General features: G+C 33.8%; 2 protein-coding genes across 3 annotated transcripts; both read right to left on the minus strand.

The window, feature by feature from the left end:
- Positions 1 to 743: 743 nt before the first annotated feature.
- On the minus strand, positions 744 to 12003 carry LOC117911363 (WD repeat-containing protein 13). The gene is made up of 12 exons (XM_034825709.1): positions 11595 to 12003; positions 10665 to 10774; positions 9828 to 9897; positions 7831 to 7975; positions 7610 to 7747; positions 4343 to 4482; positions 2812 to 2859; positions 2550 to 2660; positions 2287 to 2468; positions 2085 to 2206; positions 1283 to 1359; positions 744 to 1186 (listed from the first exon to the last, which is right to left on the minus strand). Exons 1-12 carry the CDS (start codon positions 11772 to 11774, stop codon positions 1076 to 1078), a joined length of 1434 nt encoding a protein of 477 aa, XP_034681600.1. The 5' UTR covers positions 11775 to 12003; the 3' UTR covers positions 744 to 1075.
- Positions 12004 to 12670: 667 nt separating this feature from the next.
- On the minus strand, positions 12671 to 15924 carry LOC117910816 (purple acid phosphatase-like). Of its 2 annotated transcripts, XM_034824971.1 has the most exons (8): positions 15386 to 15923; positions 14981 to 15181; positions 14774 to 14885; positions 14271 to 14500; positions 13992 to 14130; positions 13590 to 13810; positions 13105 to 13226; positions 12671 to 12986 (listed from the first exon to the last, which is right to left on the minus strand). In XM_034824971.1, exons 1-8 carry the CDS (start codon positions 15581 to 15583, stop codon positions 12794 to 12796), a joined length of 1416 nt encoding a protein of 471 aa, XP_034680862.1. In that variant the 5' UTR covers positions 15584 to 15923; the 3' UTR covers positions 12671 to 12793. The 2 variants fall into 2 exon arrangements, with proteins under 2 accessions (XP_034680862.1, XP_034680863.1); XM_034824972.1 differs by lacking the exon at positions 12671 to 12986 and having other exon boundaries at positions 13188 to 13253; positions 15386 to 15924.
- Positions 15925 to 18240: the final 2316 nt, after the last annotated feature.

Below are 18240 nucleotides of genomic sequence, written 5' to 3' on the forward strand. Positions count from 1 at the left end.
TAAAGGGTTATCGTCTTCAAGCTAAAAGGGTTGCCCCCTTCGAATCATCACTCTAGATAGAGGTGCCTGTAACAGACATTTGGATTACGTCCATGAATCGTCTAGGCTGTATTTGCATCCAAGCTCATCATCTACAAAGTAGGGCTTGCTTGAAAATGTTTTCAAAAACGGTATTAAAAAATCATATTCTAAAAATAATTTTTAGGTCATTCTCAATCACTCAGGTGCAAAATTCTCTCTACAAGTTCAAAGATGAAAAACAATTATTTTGATTTATTCCCCATGAAAAAGTACACGTCTACATGCAATACAAAAAAAATTCAAAGCATTCTTCGTATTGTCTTTAAAAATCAATCTGTTTTCGAAAAAAAATTGTCAAACATGCAATCCATTTTAAAATATAAAAAATTATTTTCAGGATCAATTATTAAATACGAACTTAATTTTCCCATGACTCTCTTCAATTAAAAAAGGGTGAGACTTTTGATTCGTAGATTTTATGATATCATAGCAAATCTGAGCCAAAAGCAAGTATTGAACACCGTGAAAACAAGACCACAAATAACAGGACCGAGTTTCTGTCTACACTTACAAATCTTTACCAATAAGCTCCTATCTATTTGACATAGTGGACTGAATTTCAACCAAAAATAACCGGTGTGCTTCTTTCCAAAATCTTCTCTAAACACCTCTCACAACCAGCATTCAGTTGTGTAGTCCAAACAAATTCAAGAGCTCTCATGTATGAGATGACTTTTTCTTTTTAAGAAAAAAAAAGAAAGAAAGAGAATGTTGTACATCATCACCTCAAAGGCCGCCTTTGAAGCTTTCACTAGATAAGAGTGAAATGGTAATCAATTGAATGGTACAAAAGAATTAATTCAAGAATGACGACTTGGTTTTCTCATCTGCCTGAAACATTTGAATGTGGGAGTGTGTGTGTGTGAGATGCAGCAAAAGCCACACTCAGTCTCATAAAAGAATGGCAGACTCACACAAATAAAGCCAATAATAACTTGCCATGGTCCTTCAGTCTGTATTCTGAAATTTACCTCCCAATGCGTTGGCGGTGGTCTCAACTTGTCTTTGCTCTCTTCCATACAATGACAGTACCATCAGAATCGGATGAAGCCAGCAAGTTCTCTCCATGGTTCCAAGCAACACCAATGACCGGAGAACCATGACCCTGCAGTTGCAAATGTTTTTGTTTTTTTCAAACCGAGGGGGTGGAAATTGGAGACTCTAATCAATCACTATAATATGGTAAGCACATGAGATGGACCTGTAACTTGTTTACACATGTATGCCTTGGCCGAGTCAGATCATAGAAGTAGACATTTGAATCTTCACTTCCAGCAACTTCATATTTACAACAACCACATGTCAGCAAGAAAAGCAAAAGAGGAAAGGAAGTTTGATTCTTGTGGAAGTTGTACTGCAGGCTTCCAAATTGTGGCAAAATTTTTGTAATTTTATAATTTGATTAATTTTACATTTAATTATAACAGTTTCAGAATTTTAGTATTCAACTTATTAAAATAGTCTGCTTTTGTATACTCAATCTTCATTTAACAAATTTTTTGAGAGATTTCTAAGTTTATAATGTTTGTTTCAATTTGCCATGCAAAAATGCATGCAGAAACTAAAACCTACCATCCGTCTGAAAGTGAAAATGCAAGTGATGTTTTCTCATTAGCATTTTTCAGTAAATATGTATTTTGTAACTTGATTTGCAATTTAGATCAGTGTTTCTACCAAAATTTTTAAGCAGAAATCTTTAAGTTTCTAAAGTAGAGCTTTTCAAGTATATTTAGGGATCAAGTCAAGCAACAAGCCGTAGCTCAGCTAGTATCAAGGGGGGGTGGTGGGAAGGTAAGGTTCTATGTTTCCAACCACCTTGGGAAGAGCTCGACAACCAGAAGGATGAAAAAATCAGGAGAACATATGAAACTACCACTTGCTAGGCACCAATAAAGATTTTTTTCTTTATCAGTGACCTAGTTCTAGGTATATCCAGAAAAATCTACATTTAACAATTACCCTTAAGATTAAACACAGTAAAAATAGCAGTGAGATTGACAAACCAATGTATTCTCCCTTTTCAAGGGAAAGCAGAGGGCAGAAGGAAGCGCGGATGCTGTGCACTCGTGGTGTCAATTTGAGAGAGCAACGAGGAGTCAAATAACCCTGTATTTCCAGAGCAACACTGACAGAACAAGAAGCAAACCTTATCAGCACTTCATAATAAAAACCTAAAAGCTAGAGGAATATTCTACCAATCAGGACCTGAAAAAGGACAAACTTCCATCTTGAGTACATGTCAGCAATACAGGGCCCCGAGCCAGCAGAGAGAAACTTCGGTACTGAACAGTTGTGACCGGAGATTTACGATTGTTGCTACTCCGATTGCGATGAGAACGGGATAATGATCCTGTGTGAGAGTTCATATTTACTGTGTATATACATCCCTGCACAAATCACCACATTGGACAACTATTATTATTAGTTGATCAGATAATGAAGACGAATAGATATATACAAGAGCACACCTGTGCGTCCCCACAAAAAATAAGTTGACCAGTGTGATCATGGTCCACAGCCGTGACCGCATCATCAAAAACTGCTTTATTAATAACTCTTCCAGTGCTGAAATTGAAAACCTGAAATTCTAATACTGATTAGTTGGGATTAATAAGATTCAACAGATATTGGGGAAAAAATGACACAGTCCATCTCAGTTACTTCATAATCATTCAATTCTATGTGTGGCATTTTTTGAAAGATATAGCAAGCAAAAGTTTCAATTATTACAGTGATTTCTCTGTTTGCATTGCCAGCTGACAGGAAGTTGTTATTCACCTGCATCAAAGAAGGTGAAAGAGGAAATAAATAATTCATTGGCCAATTTAGTAAAAAATATAAAATATATAGAACAAAGAAAATTTTAATTATTAATTAACAATTAAAGATGGTTTAGTACAAAAGTTAATAAGATACCTAAAATTAATTAAAAAAATTGAAAATAAAAAGTTATTGAAGAGTAAAATACTTTTTAAAAATGAGTTGAGTCAACAAATGGCAATAAGTAAAATTAATGACAATTATTACTGATAATTTTATGTTCTGCACTTTAATCCAGGATCAATACTGTCAATATGATTTAGATAAAACCACTCTGAACTGAGTATTGGAGTTCCATTCAGCTTCCTGGTAAGGAGGTTCAGTGGCAAGCTCCGCACAACATTCATGCAGAAGGTCGGGACATTCCAGAGGTATCCAGATTTGTAGAAGTCCTGGACCTGTGTTGGGAATATTAAACCATTCCATGTATAGTGTAAATACATCTGTATAACTTAGCAGATGTAGGAAGGTTCTGGAGAGTCTTTAAAATCCTTAGGCTTGATCATTCTTTAGGCACCTAGAAATAGGTGCAACCCTCATTTGGCTAAGACACTAAGGTGTTTTTCTTTTCTTTTTTTTGGTCCTTTTTTTTATAGGTAAAGCAATTGTATTAAAAGCACCTAAAGTATACGCTAAGGGTTTTTTTTTTTGGGGGGGGGGTCGGTCTCTAATCTAAATAGGTCTTAATTTAAGTCTAAATTGTATTTAATAGTATGAAGCATTAAGTTGATTGTTTTCTTCTTCTTCTTCTTCTTCTTCTTCTTCTTTTCTTCTTCTTTTTTATTTTTATTTATTTATTTATTTATTTTTTACTTGAGCCTTAAAGCAAGTTGCTTTAAGACAAGTCATTTTAAAATTGTCACTCATCTAAGACAATTTTTCCTTAATGATTTTTTTGAAAAGGATGATCACAGATTTTTTGTTGGCATAGGAAGGCTTGGCAGTCAGGGTCTCTTTGCTTGCTTTCATGTATTTGGACTGAGCATGATCACAGATTCTTTGAAAAGGATGAGTGCTCTGATCAATTTCTAAAACAGTTTTTCTTAATTCTTTGTTTGGGGCAGGTTTAGGATTGTCTCCATAAATGTCAATATTTTTGCTTTGAACTTCACAGGAGGAATTAGATGGGGGTTACAGGTTGTAGTCTTTTGTTTTCTTTGTTCTCTTCTCTTTGTTGTTGGTTTCATGGTTAGGGCATTCTCACAAACATCTCATGCTCTATTTCTTGTCCGGCATTATTTCTTAACAAAATATTTTTGTTTCCTACAAAAAAATGGAAAACTTAAGCCTAGCCCATGGGCTAGGCTAACTTAATCTCAAAGTTAAATCACTCATCTAAGAAGGATATGAATAGAATATACATTTAATGTCTAAAAGACAAATAAATAGGGTATATATAGCATATATAGCATATATGAGCATTTCAAAAGTTTGTACTTACAGGATGAAAACGAATACACAATTGTGAAGAGATTCCATATATTACTCGAATACAAAGGCCTTTTGATATCTCCCATACTCTGACACTTTTATCCATTGATGAGGATGCAATGTACTGATTGTTGGATGAGAAGTCAAAATCTGAAAATTATGAACATTTGAAAGAAGATTACATAAAATGGAAGTATTGTATCTGTTATTCTCCAGAAATTGCAACAGAATCAACTTGAGTGTTCCCTTCCTACCGACAGAGAAAGGATCATGCAACTGCCTGAATGCTCCCAACTGTGCTGTGTTATTTTTTTCCCTTTGCCATGAATTGTAGGAAAGGTGTGACGAGTGCTAAGAGTGAAAAGTGATCTAAAAAAGGCTCCTAAATTATTCCCCTTAAGCAAAAACTTCAAGGAACATTAGGTCCATGCAAAATGCATTTAGGAGAAAACTAATTTTCCAATTCCACCTTTTACCCAGGCCATTCAGTCATAAGATTGCCCCCCAAATGAAAGCATTAGACTGAGAAACCAGAAAGATAACATTGACAACACACATCAAGGAGAAGTATGGGGCAATCTCTTCTCGTATCTCTATGCCAGTAAATCTACTGAGACATTCTTCTTCCAGGTCCTTTTTTGACATATTAGTATCCTTTGGTCTCCTAATGCTCGCTATGACAATATCCTTTTTTTCCTTCCTTGTTTCAATGTCAAGGGCTCAGTGGGCAGTGCACTTTGTTAGACTCTTATCATCTAAAAGGAGAGGAACAAAAGAATCATTAAAGATACAGAAGGGACCAGAAATTCTGTTAAGAAGTAAAAATGTAGCCAGTCAACAGTCTCCCTCCCTCCCTCCCTCTATAGAAGTTTAAGAGAAAAAATATAGCCCATCACTGCAGTCTTTCCCTCCCTCCTAGAAAGATTAATAATTTTCACTTTTTAATCAATTAAAAAAAAAATTCTATACTGGTTTTAGGTTTCCTTTACATTCAATAGAAACCCACATTGCATCCAAAATTTGACATTCCAAAACACTGGTCTGTCCAACTAAGAGTACAGCTGCCTAACAGGTTCCTACTACAGATGTTGATCCCACTTCCAATCCTTAAATTTGGGGATTGGAACCTAATCATTCCAGAATCTTAGCCCAAAATTAGGAGTGTGATACAAGGACCCACTTATTCAGCTAAATATCTTTCATAAACAATTTAAATTCCAGTTAATGGTAGCAATTCCTTGAAGCCCATCCAGCCTAAAAATTTTAAGTTTGTGTAGGATACAACCAACTGTGATCAAGTTGTTGACATAGGAAACAATTGCAATGAAAACAGGTTATTCTTCCCCAGCCAGAAATTTATAGTTTTTCCTTGGTTGAGACCAAAAAGAAAAAGCACAAAATAAAACAGGGCTAAATATTCATGTCTGAAATTCAGTCAGGTGGTCTGTGCACTATGTTAACTCAACCTACATAAGTAGATTTAACTACATTAGTTTAATATGTATTGTGTGAATACTTCTAATCCTCTTTCAATTTCCATTTCATATATCATAATTTATTTAAATCTTTTGGTTTAGTAGAGATTTTTTTTTTTTGATAGGTAGAATCAAAAGAAAATATATAAATGTAGAAAAATGAAGCCCAGTGGATAACCCAAGGCATACAGGAAGTATACAATAGGCGCCATAAGGCAAAGAAGAACAAAAAAGAGGGGACACAAAAAACCTTACTCACCCTCACCTAGAACCCAACCAATAAAAAAAAGTTGATTAAAGGTAAAGGGTCAATGTCTATATACAACTTTGTCCAGGACCAAAAACTACACACAAAAGAATTCTTCAACCTATGAACTGAAAACTCTTCATTGTCGAATGCTATCCTGTTTTTTTCCTTTCACACTGCCTAGAAAAGGCATAAAGGAGCCAGCTTCCAAGTTTTTTTGCGCTTCTTGACAACAAAGGACCCATACCAACCAAGGAGAGTCTCCCTTACCGAGCAAAGGAGAACCCAAGTCACACCAAAAAAAAGCAAATATTAACTCTCACAAAACCCTAGTCTTCATGCAGTGATTAGTAGACTCCTCTTCGGTGAGACAAAAGAAACATCTATTAGCTAGGGTCCAACCCCTCCTCTTTAGCTGATTCAATGTTAAAGCTTTCCCCCATGAGGCTTCCCATGCAAAAAAAACTCACTTTGGGGGAAACATAAGGACTCCAAATGATGTTCCTCGGATACTGGACTGTATTTCCCGACTCTACTGCACTGTAAAGGGACTTAACTGAAAAAAATCTCATTTTTTGTCTTTTTTCCGTAACACCCTATCCTCCAAATATGCGCTCCCCTCTTTCCTAGAATTGTCATGAGAAACTGTTCCACCAAGACCACTTCCCAATCATTGAAAGCCCAAGAACAATGAGGATTCCCACCCCCCCCTCCTCAACTGAAGGGTCCCAAACCTCCACCACCCACTCCTCTTTTGAAACAACCAAATCAAACAAAGAGGGGAAAGAGTCACATAAAGCCTCATCACCACACCATATATCCTTCCAAAATCTAACTTTTCTACCATTTCCCACGGAAAACACAATGTTGTTCCTCAACAATGATCCTTCCTTCCTAATCTCCTTCCACAACCCCACTCCAAATCCCTCTCTTCCCTCACGGGTATACTACCCCCCTTCTTCTGCTCCATACTTCCTACTTATAACTTGTTTCCAAAGAGTTTCCCTTTCTTCCATGAAACGTCAACTCCATTTACACAAAAGGGCTCTATTAAGTGTAGAAAGGTATCTAAAACCGAATCCACCCTTACTTTTATCTGAGCATACAACCACCCACTTGACAAGATGAGTCTTCTGCTCCAAAGCCCCCCCCACCCCCCTAAAGGAAATCCCTTTGAATTTGCTCAAGTCTCAATCTAACCGATCTACGCATACGCATAACGACATGTAGAGATGAAAGTTCATTTCTTAAAGAAACCAATCAAAAAACTCTATTGCCTTAAAAAGTTCCTGTTTAGTCTTCCAAAATTGTTGGTCATTCCTAGCACTAGACTATTAGAGTATGATTTTCAGAACAGTGCTTATCTGAGCACCCCTATCCAGAATGGCAGAATGTGTTTCATCAACATTTCAATAGCATGTCTGGTTAGAGGTCTTTGACCATCATCGCCATCATATTTAGATGGTTTAGGCAAGCTTTAAAACTTAGTTAGTAGAGAAGTATGACTATAGGATTAAGCATGAAAGACTACAGAACCAATACCATTTAGTCCAACCTGTCACATCTTTAGAATGCCCTCTCAATTCTTTGATGATTGAAGGAGGCTGAGAGACAGTGCAGACTGTCAAGGTTCCATCTGCTGCTCCATATGCTAGTAGATCAGAACTCTTGTTCCCAAACTTCAAAACTGTAACTGGAAACAACACAAAGGAATCCTCTTGAAAACAAAGTTCACCATTTATTGCAAAAAAAGGTTGAGACTACTCTAAATATTACCTGAAGCTTTGCATTGGTCAAAGATGCAATGCATTCCTACAAAGGAATATGCAGGTTCAACCTTTCGAACTGGGGGATCGTTGTCACTTGCACTTGAGCTGAAACTGGTCCTGTGACTTGAAGCTTGATAGCCACTTCGTAGGTCCTGCAAGTAAGTGTTTTATCAAACTTATACTGAAGAAACAATCAAAATTATATGAAAAAAGATCAATTGTTGGTTAATATGGCTATGAATTGTCCCACATATACTAGGTCAAGACTATGGTACAGGTACTGAAATTATGATTCCCAACATAATAGCTTGACTTTTTTAGAATAATGACCATACTAACCACTACAAACAGATACAATGTGGTTACTATACTCATAGCATTAACAACCCTCCTAACCCTCTAGCTTTCGTTCTTTAGGGTGGGCAACATTATTTTCTAAGGCAGATCTACAAATTTTGAGTCTAAACAAATAAAATTAAGATTATAATTATGTATTGTAATTTCAGCACTAAGACAATCTAATTTTTTAGTTAGGGCTAAAATTTGTACACCTTTTTTATGGTTCTTTTTCCATTTTTTGTTTGATGAAGGTTAAAAACTTAATTTCAAAAACTTTAGAAAATCTTGATTTTATTTGTAAACAAGTAAGCAAAAAAGGGTACTCGCAGACCGATTTAGACAGCAAAGAGCAAGAGCCTTTCCAACAAATTTGCGGACAGATGACCAAAGAAAGAAGAGAGAGCCTTGTTGAAAGATCTGAAGAAGGAAGAGTCTGAGACAAAAACCACAATTTTTGAAGGCTAAACACAAGATTTGCGGGTGAAGTCTTCAATTCCAACTCTCAGATATTTAAAATTGAGACAAAACATTGATGCAGTCATGTTGTGCACTTTTTGTCATGGGTTGTCTTAATATGCTAGAATAATTTTAGTAGTTTTTAGCTTTATTTAATATTTTTTTAATCCTTTAATTTGATTAGCTCCTACCTTGAATGCCAAAAAAAGCAGGATTCATACATTGGAAACTTCTTGGTTTGTCATACATGAAAATGAAGCAGAAATCTGTTTATTGCCACTTCACGCAACAATGCTGAATATTAAGTTTCTTATTGATCCACTCCTCCCAGAACCCAGAAAAGTGGAAAACTTGCTGAGGAATGACCTTTGAGTAGGCTTTGATTTAGAGTGAAGAAAATTTCAGATATTTAATTAGTTTTCATTATATCACAATAATTGATTTTCTTTATTATATTTTTCTCACTTTAGATTGCATTTGTACTTTCATAGCTGACAAAGCAGTCAAAATTCAACAATACACATTTGAATATGTATATCAAATATAATTCATTAAAAAAATAATTAAAACAATGCTTATATGTGGAAGCTTCAGGTCAGAACAAGGATCTGACTACTGAAGGTTTGTTACTACAAAATAGTTAACTGCAATTTGCAATTTCTAATACATGAGATTTATTATCCTGAATTCTACATCACAATTCAAGGCCACAACCAATTCTGTGAGTTGCAACATGATTAAGACCAAGGTCCAAAATGTCTCAATGACTCCAGTTTGATTAAGGTGTTAACCAAGTACCACTTTCTTTTGGACCATTAAGAAATGGTTCATAGGTTAAAATTAAGGTTGTTACGAGGATACAATATTTGGGAACCACATACCAAGAAATGACACCCAAATCATTCACACAAGAGATATTTGGTACCTCAAAAATAATTTTTTTAATAGTATAGAGCAACACTACAGCAGAATCAGCCCTTCCAAAAATTACTTGCACTACAGAATATATAATAATATACATTTTGTTCCCATGCTATGCATTTCCTTTTAAGTGCCGTATTTAGATGTCATTTCAACAGAATGTGATCCATAAAACATAATTAATTCAAAGGGGGTGTGATGATTTCTTAGCAATATATGATGCATTCAAGGTGAAGACATATATCTCTGAAAGATTAAAACAAAAACTTCATAAAATGTTCCACATACCCTGCTGGAACTCCAGCTGTCCACCTCAAACAAAAGGGAGAGTGGAGCTGGAGACGGAATCCATCGCCCACTGATGCATCAACCAGTAAATTACCCTGATGTCAGAATTGTATGGAAACACGAATTTAAATAGCACTCTAAATCAGGAAGTTGCATAGTCAGAAAATTTCTTTGCTATTTTAAAATAAAAGGCAAAAAATATTATGTTAAAGATTACGAACTTGGTAAAAGAATACAGAAAATCAAAGAAACAAATGCTGAATTAGTAGATCTCGTAACACATTTAGAGAAATAGAAAAATTCCACAAAGAAAAGAAAATTTCTTCAATGGCACTAAATTCCAAACAAAGAAAATTAAATTGGAACTTTCATTTCAGTATGAGCCCCTATCCAGTCATTAAATTGGTTCCTTCTTTCAATGGAAGCCGTATAACTTCCAAAGAAGAAATTATCAAACATATAAGCAAGAGCTTGGCTTTCTTATTGGATGACCTCATCCTAAGTTTCACACAAGTCAGCCAACAGAAACAGGGTATGTCGCATTTAACCTTAGGCACCTGTTGTAATTAAATCTTCATACTGGTACCCATGCCAATAGCGTTAATTAGATTGGGAAAAGTGCTCATTATACAAAAATCCTAATCAGTAGAGATCCTTTTACATAGCTAGGTGCGATGACATCCCCATTATTCATGTATTTGAGGTCAACATAATCATACTGTAACTACGATCTTCATTGTGAAAATGAGAACAAAAACAAATTCACTTTGCATTATGAATTTGAGAAAAGTCAACAACAAGCATTTCACAGAACTCATCAAGTAAAATTTCAATAACCTTTGACCAGGAGTGCTTGAGTGGCTTGGTGCATGCAAACTTTCCCAATTCCTCGGCCTGCGAATGTAATTCCGGTATGCGACATAGCCTTTTCCATTGCATCTCCAATCCTTCAATAAACCAGTGCTATAAGCCATTGTTTGTGAAAAGTAAAATTACAAACATCAAAGTCCAAAAAATCTTTGTATACTTCCAGCATCCCATCTTTCTATAGGTGCCTATTAAAGTGTACTTCTATTTTGCCTATAAAAAAATAAAATAAAAGAACAACAATTCACAGAGTGAACCAACCATTCAAAAATTTGTCATACAAAATTCTTAATTATAAGAAATTGAAGTACAACTTTTGCCAAGAAATTGAAGTACAACTTTTGCCCCACTATGAATCCAAATGGTTTACAAAAAAGTAACCTAAATTCTAAATTTTGATCAGTGTGTAAACAAATCATATAAAATTAGGACAATTATCTCAATAACTGTTTTTAAAATCACATTCATTTAGAAAATAACACTTATTTGATTGCATTTCCTGTTTTCGGTCCCTATTCCTAAAAAGCCACTTTTCTTTCTGTTTAAAAATTCAATTCTTTTTGGCCTTAACTTCATTCTTTTCTCCAAAGTCCAAACTGCCGAACGCATTAAAACATCTATTCTGCGGTTCTGGTTTTTGGCTTTCAAAAACAGAAAACGTATTTTCAAAGTTACAACTAGAGGCACTTCACATCAGATGCATTACAGCTTGTTTATGATCCCTAAACATCTCCATCAAAATGCAAGAATCCAAATAAATTCAGCATAAGAAAAACTTCGTATTTGATCATAATAACCAATTCTCTCCCAAAATTTGCTCAAGTCACTCTTAACTTTCCAACTTTCCCTTTCAAAGCAGATCTCTCAAAAATATAACAATATGACGAATCCGAAGCATACCTTCCGGCGATGAACACCGGACTCGGCCTTCCGGCAGAGAAGAAGACGACGAATTCCAATGTACTGTGGATCCAAATCAGCACTCGAAGGCTGAAGCAAACAGCTGAAAAACGTTGGATCCACTGCCTTGTTCTTCTCCTCTTCTGATGAACTGCTCTTCTCGATCGTCTCCTCCGCCATGCTACGAAGCTTCCGGCGAATCTTTCATCAGAAATCGTTGATTCAGTCAGTGCCGGCGAATCCGACGGTGAACGCGTGAGGTGGACGATGGCACCGGCCTAGAGATATGATCGGCGGCACCACCGGATTCGACGTGCGTTCTGGATATGGGGATTTGGGTGCACAGAAGTTTCGTGCTACTGGTGAATTTCGGTGAGATTCAGTTTTGTGTCTGGACATGCGTTATAGCGTTGTTCGGTGACTCGGTAGATTTGAATGACGTGCAGTTCAGTCCTTTACAGTTCTTTCGGTTACTGTTTTATCCTTTTTAATTTCGCAGAATGAATTTCATTTTTCAAGAATATATTAAGAAAAATAATATTTTTATGTTTATTATTTATCATAAAATAATAAAAATTAAGTGAAATATAAAAAGTTTTATTTAAAATAAGTTTAAAATAATATATAATTTTTAAATTTATTTTCTCTATTTACTTTTTTTTTAGTTTTCTCTCCAATTTGTTGTAATGGAATTTGAATTTGAAGGGTGATCTTTTTAGTCTTTTAATATACAAGTAAATGAAATGATACGGATTTATATTTTGTTTATAATAATAGTAGTGAACATAAAAATTATATCAAATATTTCAAATTTTAAAATTTATTTATTTATTTTAATATGGTAATATCATTTACCATGTCATATAAAATTTATATGATATATTCACAAATCTCTTCAATTTCATTAAATTTAAAGGGTTCATGAGTAAATATAAATAATTAGATTAATAAAATTGGGTAGAAAAATAAATGCTTCTACCATTTATATTATTTGTCCTTTTCCTTGGTTCAAATTTGACAGTGGGACCTTTTTTTCTTTCACTGTCATAAAAGCCACATGCCTTGAAATCAGAATATAACGGGAAAATGCAGATTATGGAAGGATTAAGAGGGAATAATGTACTACAGAGTACGGACTCACACCTGTTTATTCCATTCAGATGACAAAAAAGGAAGAAAAATAAATAAATAAAAAAGGCTCATGAGCTTGAGGATTCATCAACCGGGTGCCAGTATCTGTTGAAAAACCACATAGAATCAGCTTCCACAGCATATCCATCTTCATTCCGGTGCCAACTGTAATAAGCATGGGTTCGGTTCTTGATATCAAAACTAGCGTGTCCAAAACTGGCTTCTCGGTATGCAGAGTAGTTTGGCTGTGGCTCTGTCATGCTGCATTAATATCCAGTAACGGTTTTAATTAACTTAGGATGTTGTTTTTCCAATTGGTAGGAACTGAATGATATCATAAAAGACCAATGTCGGTAAGATATAAAAGAGTAAGCTTTACTTGTTTGCCAAGCCTTCGATGTTTCCTCCATCACCAATGGTTATGTATACGGGTGCAGACTGGTCCTTTACAGGAGTGCACATGCCATTGATGATATTGTATGCAATGTTGGATACACGTTCCTGTTAGTTAGTAGTTGTCAAGGAACACTACAAGAATAATGGACAAAATTTAAGAAATCAAGGATTCTTCTTCATTTCATTTCATTCCATTCCATTATAAGCTTTCTAACTGAATTAAAACTGTTTTTTCAATAATTTGTTGAAAAACAATTAAAAATATGAAGAATATTTTGGGAGCTTTTATATTATATACAAGTATAGTACGGCGAAGCAGTTGAGAAAACCGTTTTTCATTTTTGAGTCCCAAACAGAATTTTGTTTCTAAAAACAATCGAGAAGGTGATTTTTAAGAAATGTTTTCAAAAACCTTGCTAAACAGAGAACCGATGAAACCTTACAATAGATAGGATGAAGTGCACTTACAGATCTTTCGTATGCGTGAACATGACCAGCAAACACAACATCAACTTTGTACTCTACAAACCATGACTCAAACATGACTCTCATGGTTTCCCCTTCCATATAATGATAGTTGTAACTGTTATACCATGGGGAATGCACAAGAACAATCAACCATGGTGTCTCTGTCCTGTTAACTTTGGGTAGCTCCTGTTGGAGCCATTCATATTGAGGAGTGTACTTCCCTGAAACAATTAATCAGCTACGAGATATCAAAAATCCTTCACATTGACCGGTAGCATTTTTGGTCAATTCAACGGTTCGTGTCAAACCTCACCGTATGCTCAAATGTTTAGTGCACCACAGTAGTGAAATATATGGAAAAAATAAAATAAAATTAAACAAGAAAGACGTGAATACACTTACCGTATGCTGAGTAAGAAGCCAATACAATGATATATGCTGAAGCCCTCTTAACGGAGTACCAAGAGGGAGAGGTGCTATCTGATGCTCTGAAAGGGACTGGATACCGGTGAGTAAAAGGCTTAAAGGGTTCAAATTCACCCTGCAAAAAAGAATTCCTCTTTCATTATAATCTCACTTAGTGGTAATGTTTTGATGTCTAGCACGCATACGTCAGAGTTCAGTTGTCGATCAAATGATAACTTTGCATTAAAAAAAATGGAATATGTTGAGGATGCTTACAATCTCAGGGGCAAAATCAATCTCGTGGTTTCCTGTCGTCCATATCCAAGGTTGATAAGCAGCGCTTCTTTCAACAAACCTTCCCCATGTATCCCACCTAACATTATCGTGGTTTGGGTAGTTGTCAGCGTAAGAGAGGTCCCCAACATACAGCACTGTTTTTCCTTTTGCTGGGTTTAATTCATAATGGGTAAGCGTCATATTTGAATCATAAGTCTGACCAAGATCACCTGAAAACAATGCCCAATACATTGAATCAACCTTAAGTTCCTTTGAAAATATGCCAAACACATAACCACATGAATATGTTCTAAAGCTACCCAGTATTCAAAATCAATCAATTCGAGTAGCAAAACAATTATAATGTATTAAACAGCTTGAAGTAATGGACCCTGCAATCTCCCTGATTCACATACCCAATAGTTGAATCAAATCCGAATGGTATAAAACTTTTACCCATCATTAGCAATCTCCATTGAATTCATTGATGAAGAATAGTTTACCTATAAGACCAAAAGTATATGGAACATCCGGGCCAACTTCAGGGGGAGTCACAAACCAAAATTTCCTCCTAACGTGTCCAGATCCAACCTCATAGTAATATTTAGTGTCGAACTGCCAACAAATACAGAGCATTACAGTATAGAAAAACAGGGGAAATTGTTAATGGGGCAAGCAAACAAAATAGATCAAATTGGTCGAAAACCCACCTCCAAATTCCGGATGGTGCAGTGATGAATGTAACCAGAAGCGTAATTGTAATATTTATAGGTTACTACGGATGCCTCTGCTTGCATTTTGACCTTGGATTTTTCACTCCAGTAGAGCACTGTATTTGAACCTGGTTCAGCCATGGTGACCCATGACACAATCACTGCCTTCCCCGAATGGTCTCCTTGTGTTATATGAACCTTGAACAAAGATAACCCAAAAATTAAATAACAGTAACAACAAAAACTGAGATCAGACCCACTAAATTCTACTCAAAAGAAAGGCAAAATTGTGAAGAGAAGGGTATCAGAGGGGTTCAATCGATTACAAGTATAATCCACAAACCCCACCAAATCAATGAACTGATAAACAAATTAGAGACTGAAAAAAACAGAGAAAGTCACCTGTTGAGGGGCATTATAGCCGGGAGGCTCAGCAAAGACATCGCTGTCAAGAGGCATATCAACGCTTTTCTCCGCCTTCCTCACAAAACTACTAGTGATTCCTCCATTACATAACACTGCGGCATTCAACGCCAAACCCAAAACAGCAAAAACAATCCCAACAGAAGAGGAGGAAGAAGAAGAAGACGGCCTCATCATCACTGCAATCTGATCCTACAACGTCAGAAACCCACTAACCCGCGGTCTGACTCGGCTCTTCTCTTCTTCACCAGTCCCTCTGGCTCATCATCTTGATATAGAATTTCTTTTTTTTGGTGAGAAAAATTCGGGGAATATGAGTTGAAGAAAGAAACAAAATTCCTTTTAGGAATAAGAATATACAAATTTAGAAAGAAAAAAATAAATAAAGTTTCAATTTTGAAGGCCTGAGAGGATTGAGTTTGGCTGGAATTGAAACTTGGCTGGACGGAAGAGGAGAGTTTTTGAAAAATAATATTGAATGAGAATCCGCCTCGCAAGTCACGAGTGGATGATTCCTTTTAGGAGCCGAAAAGTGGACTCTTTGGGAAGCGGGCTTTGAGATAAATGGTGAGACTGGTCAATGCTATGATGGGAAAAATCGGTAGTTGCCAGAACACTTTGTATTTTAGTCGGAGAAAATTATGCTTTTGGGCTGGTTAAAGCAGATAATATATTAACACCAAATGGTGTAAAATTCAGTTCAAATATTAATAAATATTTGTAATTGAGTTGAAGAATGTAATTTTATGGTAATGTTAAAAATGTCCAAAGGACATAAAAATGATATAAAATGAATTTATATGTTGTATAATGTACAATGCCTCAATACAAAATATTCTCTAAATTAAATTTTTTTTAAATTAATTTTAGTATGGTATAAAAATATTGAAAAAGGTGTTTGTTGAGAAGCCGTATGATACTTTCTAACCATGTTTCTCTTTCTTTCTTTTCTTTATGTAGTAAACTTAGATTTTCCTTCCCCCTACTCTTTTTTTTTTTAAAAAAAAAAAAATTTATTAAAAATTTTAATTAAAAACTGGATTCAAGGAAGGAATGGGGAGGAAACAAAAAGAAAAATGATTGAAAAACTGAAAAAAAAAAAAAAAAAAAAGACCACATGAATCAATGTGCAGCCCCTGATCTGGAAAGAGCCCATTGATATAACCATCAATTCTCCACAAAATGACATATATTATTTTCAATATAATAAAATAAATTAAAAAATCTAATTCACAATTAAAAAAATCAAAATACTTAAATATAATGTGATATAATGTGGACTATTTTAAATATCATAATTTTAAAAAAAAATTATATAACATATAAACGTAAAATCTAATCTTTATGCTAATTTAAAATATTATAATTTAACTAAATATTTATATTAACTTAAAATTCATTATAAATCATCAAATTAATACATTTATCCTTACTAATTTTAGAATTAATTGGTTAAATGGGTTAAATATAATCTTTATATTTGTGAATTTAATCTCTTTCATGTTTTCATTTGAAGAGTAACCTTTTTTTTTACATAAATGCCCTTAATTATTTCAAGTATTTACATCCAAATTTTAAAAGAAAATATTATTAAAAAAAAAAAAAAAACCAGAATGAGAACATTTTTATCAATATATTGTCAAAAAAAATAATAAAGGGTTAAATTTCAAAAATTGAGTTTTCAATTACCCTTTTAATCAAATAACTCCTAATTTTACTCAATTATTTTTATTTTCATTAATTTTAAACAATAAATTTTTAAATATATAAGATAACAATAAAATATTTATTATAAAAAAATAAGTCATGGAAGTAGAATCATAACTTTTAAATATATTCTCATAAGTAAATGAGGTAAAAATGATTTAAAATTAAGAGTAAGAATAAGTTAATTATTTTGATATAATAATTTAAATTATTTTTTAACTTTAAGTTGTAATGTTAAATTATTTTATCAAATATATTTAATATATTTAATTACTTAAATTAAGTTATTAAATCAAATTAAGTTATTTCTCTCGATGCTTCATTGTTTAATAACATACCGATATTAATTTAAAAAAAAAAACATAATTTAGAGTGTGTTTGGCAATAATTTTGATAAGTATGTACGAAGTTGCTTTTGGATTTCTCCTTAGGATTTCTTAATTCAAGGGATTTAGTTTCTTAATTTTAGCAAATTTTCCTTTCCGGGAGGTTTTACCAACAAGATAATAATAATAATAATAATAACAATTTTCTTATTATTATCTTTTTTATAGTTGGAAATGAGAGAGACTTATCCATAAGATGAGAGGCTTATCCTTTTTTTTTAGAAGACCAAATTAATGGTAATTTAATTCACTAATTTTTTTTATGTCTACAAAGTGTTTATAGTATTTTTAATACTTAAAAAATAAAAATTTTCAAATATTAGAAAGATTAAAAACACTTCACAAAATTAGTGTCAAACATTTTTTTAATCCTCATGGTATTATTGCATTTTCATTTATCAAAGTTTCTTGCAAATTTTCGTGATTGTATTTTATTTTTTACATAGATTTTATGGGTTATTTTATCAAAGTTAAACTCTAAATTTCAAATAATAAGGTGGTGTTTGTTATTTTATTTTATTTTTTACTTTTTGCTAAAAGTAATTTGTTTTCAGAATTTAGGTTGTTTGTTTTTTTACTTTTTCATGACTTATTATAAATTTTGTACTAAATAGAAAAAACCGAAATATGTAGTTTTTTCTAAATAGAAAAAATAATATATTGGTCTTTTGTACTTTCTAATATTTAATAGAAATAAAATACTATAAAAACAAACAACTTAATATTTAATACTATTAAAAA

This window comes from Vitis riparia, chromosome 3 (genome assembly GCF_004353265.1).
Source record: "Vitis riparia cultivar Riparia Gloire de Montpellier isolate 1030 chromosome 3, EGFV_Vit.rip_1.0, whole genome shotgun sequence".
In the NCBI taxonomy this organism is placed as follows: domain Eukaryota; kingdom Viridiplantae; phylum Streptophyta; class Magnoliopsida; order Vitales; family Vitaceae; genus Vitis; species Vitis riparia.